Genomic DNA, 2,720 nt, shown 5'->3' with positions numbered 1-2,720 from the left:
GAACCCAAGTCAATTACCTTTGGAGGCTTGAGTGGTTATATATATATTTATGAACTAGTTTTGTCTCATATAGACAATGAAACTTATATGTTACATGCAAGAAAAGGAGGTGAACAAAAAGAGAAACAAATGGAAAATCTCATTATACAAAAAAGGAGAGACCTTTTTCTTCTTCCGATTACTTTCGGACGAACAAGCTTCTAAGTTTTCCTCTTTCTAATCTCTCGAGTAGCTTCTTAGCTCCAGGGGTTTCCATCTCCGAAAGCTTCTTGAGATACCCGATTGATCCATATGAGATCATAAGCTTCTTGCATTTCTTACTTGATGAAAGGGACGATAGGCATGAAACAGCGTACTTCTTTGCGGTGTTTTCAGGGCTTGGATCGAGCAACTGTACCAGATTCGGCACAGTTTTATCATCCTTTTTGAATTCTCTGCAATTGTGAGAGACGGTAACCAAGCTGGAAAGGGTTTGAGCGGCTACCTCTCGAGCGCTGTTTGATTTAGCCTCGAGCATTCTAACAAGAAGAGTGATGCAGCCGGATTCGCCGATCAGTTTTTTCATTTCACTCGAAGTGCAAACTCGGCAAATGGTCGATGCAGCAGCTTGTTGTGCACCTAATGATCCGGATTTAAGCACGTGAAGTAACCGAGGGAGGAAATCGTGTGATATCAGGACATCAGTTGAAACCGAGCTAACCAAATTCCTCAAGGCTGCAACTGCGGGTTCTTGTGGCAAAGGACCATCGAGGTATACCAATAGGCTTCGAATTCCGTCCTCCAAAATAACAGACCGTCTCAGATTCTCATTGCTGGCTGTAAGATTCTGTAAACACTCGGCAGCATGTTCTTTTGAACCTAACAAAATCCCGCAATCGAGGAGATTAATCATGACCTTTATTACACCTTCCTTGGCTAGTATTTGTCGAACCTCGGGAACAGCTGATATGTTTTTTAAAGTACTAGCAGCTGCAGTCTGTAAAACAGAGTCTCCAATCTGGCAGATTTCGATCAATGGTCGAACACCACCATGTCCAATGATTGCTCGGGCCGTTTCTTCATCCATCGATAATCTTTGCAATGAAATTGTTGCTTTCTCTTTACCAACTGTGCTACCAGATTCAACAAGCCGTATGAGAGGTGGCAAAACACCTTCAGAAACAAGCCAACTCTCACAACTCCCGGATTCCGCAATCGAACAGATTACAGTCACCGTCTTTTCTCGTATACGAGGTGAAGTTGCAGTTAACAACTGAACTAAAGCAGCTACGTTAATCCGTCCGATAACTGATAATACACTCTTTTCATCCTCTTTCATTACCTCAACAAGGGTATCAACAGCTTTATGCTTTGCTTCTAAGTGCCCGATTTGAAGCCGTGCAAACAATTCCTTTATACGACAACGTCCTGCAGTCTCCAATTCTGGCAATGTAGCTTCACCGAGTACACCGGTCTTGATAAGAAGTCTGACATCCCGTAAATTAAGATCCAATTTCCCCAATAACGCATCGAGATCACTCTGCATCTTAAGCTTACCTGCATACTTCTCCTTCAAACATAAATCTGCCAATTCAATAGCTTCCTTTACCGTCATCGACACAGCCTGAAGTTGTTCCTTACAAAGACCGTTCTTTGAAAAGAACGGATGGCTCGACAAGTCCGATAAACACGACGGAATCTGCTCCAATTTCGAAACTATCATCTTCCACCTACTAAGAAACCCCTTCACCTCCCTTGCCTTAACAAGTGCCATAGGAACAAGCTCTCGAGCATATGACAACGATTCCTCGGCCGATAGAACATCGATCGAAACCCCATTTCCAATACCTTCTCCCATGTTTTGAATCCGAATTAATCGAAAACCGAACACCAAAGCAACATCAAGTGAGGTTCATAGAAAGCTTCACAAAGGACCTACATGAACCAAAAATGATATTTTTATCAAAACAAGTGTAGCAGTTGGCAAATCACACAAAGCTTGTTTACATAAGTACCTAAAAATAAGTTCATGCTTTTATCAAGTGATCATTAAATGCCAACTAAAAAAAAAATCCATTGATACTTACAAAACTATAAGATACATACTTTACTTTTTTACTACTAAGAAAGATTGCAGTTTCATAAACAAGCCATCAATGAATATAATTTAAGGGCAAATTGGTAATGGAAAAGAAAAAGATCAAAATCCCAACTTTATTTTGGTAAAGATCTTAAACCCAAAGGTGAAGATTTTTTTGATTCTTAGTTGCAATACCAATTTTAACCCCAAGAATAGATTTTTTAGACTTTTGAGCTACAGAAAGGGACTTCCTTTGAAAGAGAAGATAAGCCATTGGAGAGAGTCACTATCCAAAGCTGTGATTTCTTTTTTCCAACTTAAGAAAATTCAAAGCAATAAATTCTGGGAAAGAAATATACCTCAAATTGGAGACTCGGATACTCCCAAGATTTGTCCTTTTCTTACCTTAACAAGCAATGACGCTGTGTAGCTGAATCCTCAAATTTCTTTTTTTTTTCCCAGAAAATGCTTCAAAGAATCAGTAACAGACCACTGTAAAGACCATTTCTTTTTTCTCAGAAAATGGGTTTTAAACTATGAAGATGAATACCAGATCAATATATATTTCTAAAAAGAACCCAGGAAGAAAACAAATGAAAGACACTTTTTTTTTTTCCTTTTATTTAAAGTATTGAGCTTAATAACAGCAGAACCAGACAGA

General features: G+C 39.2%; 1 protein-coding gene across 1 annotated transcript; it reads right to left on the bottom strand.

Annotated features, from left to right (window-relative positions):
• On the bottom strand, window positions 1-2,720 carry LOC107923673 (protein CELLULOSE SYNTHASE INTERACTIVE 1). Its single transcript, XM_016853854.2, has 2 exons — window positions 2,419-2,720; window positions 1-1,914 (listed from the first exon to the last, which is right to left on the bottom strand). The coding sequence occupies exon 2, from the start codon at window positions 1,835-1,837 to the stop codon at window positions 179-181; it is 1,659 nt and encodes a 552-aa protein (XP_016709343.1). The 5' UTR covers window positions 1,838-1,914; window positions 2,419-2,720; the 3' UTR covers window positions 1-178.

Source organism: Gossypium hirsutum, chromosome A12 (genome assembly GCF_007990345.1).
Source record: "Gossypium hirsutum isolate 1008001.06 chromosome A12, Gossypium_hirsutum_v2.1, whole genome shotgun sequence".
NCBI classification, from domain to species: Eukaryota; Viridiplantae; Streptophyta; class Magnoliopsida; order Malvales; family Malvaceae; genus Gossypium; species Gossypium hirsutum.
The sequence above is the reverse complement of the archived record's forward strand: the minus strand, read 5'-3'. Positions and strand labels throughout refer to the sequence as shown.

Coding starts and splice junctions, on each gene's coding strand:
- LOC107923673 (XM_016853854.2), bottom strand. CDS start 1,837: ATGGGAGAAGGTATTGGAAATGGGGTTTCGATCGATGTTCTATCGGCC.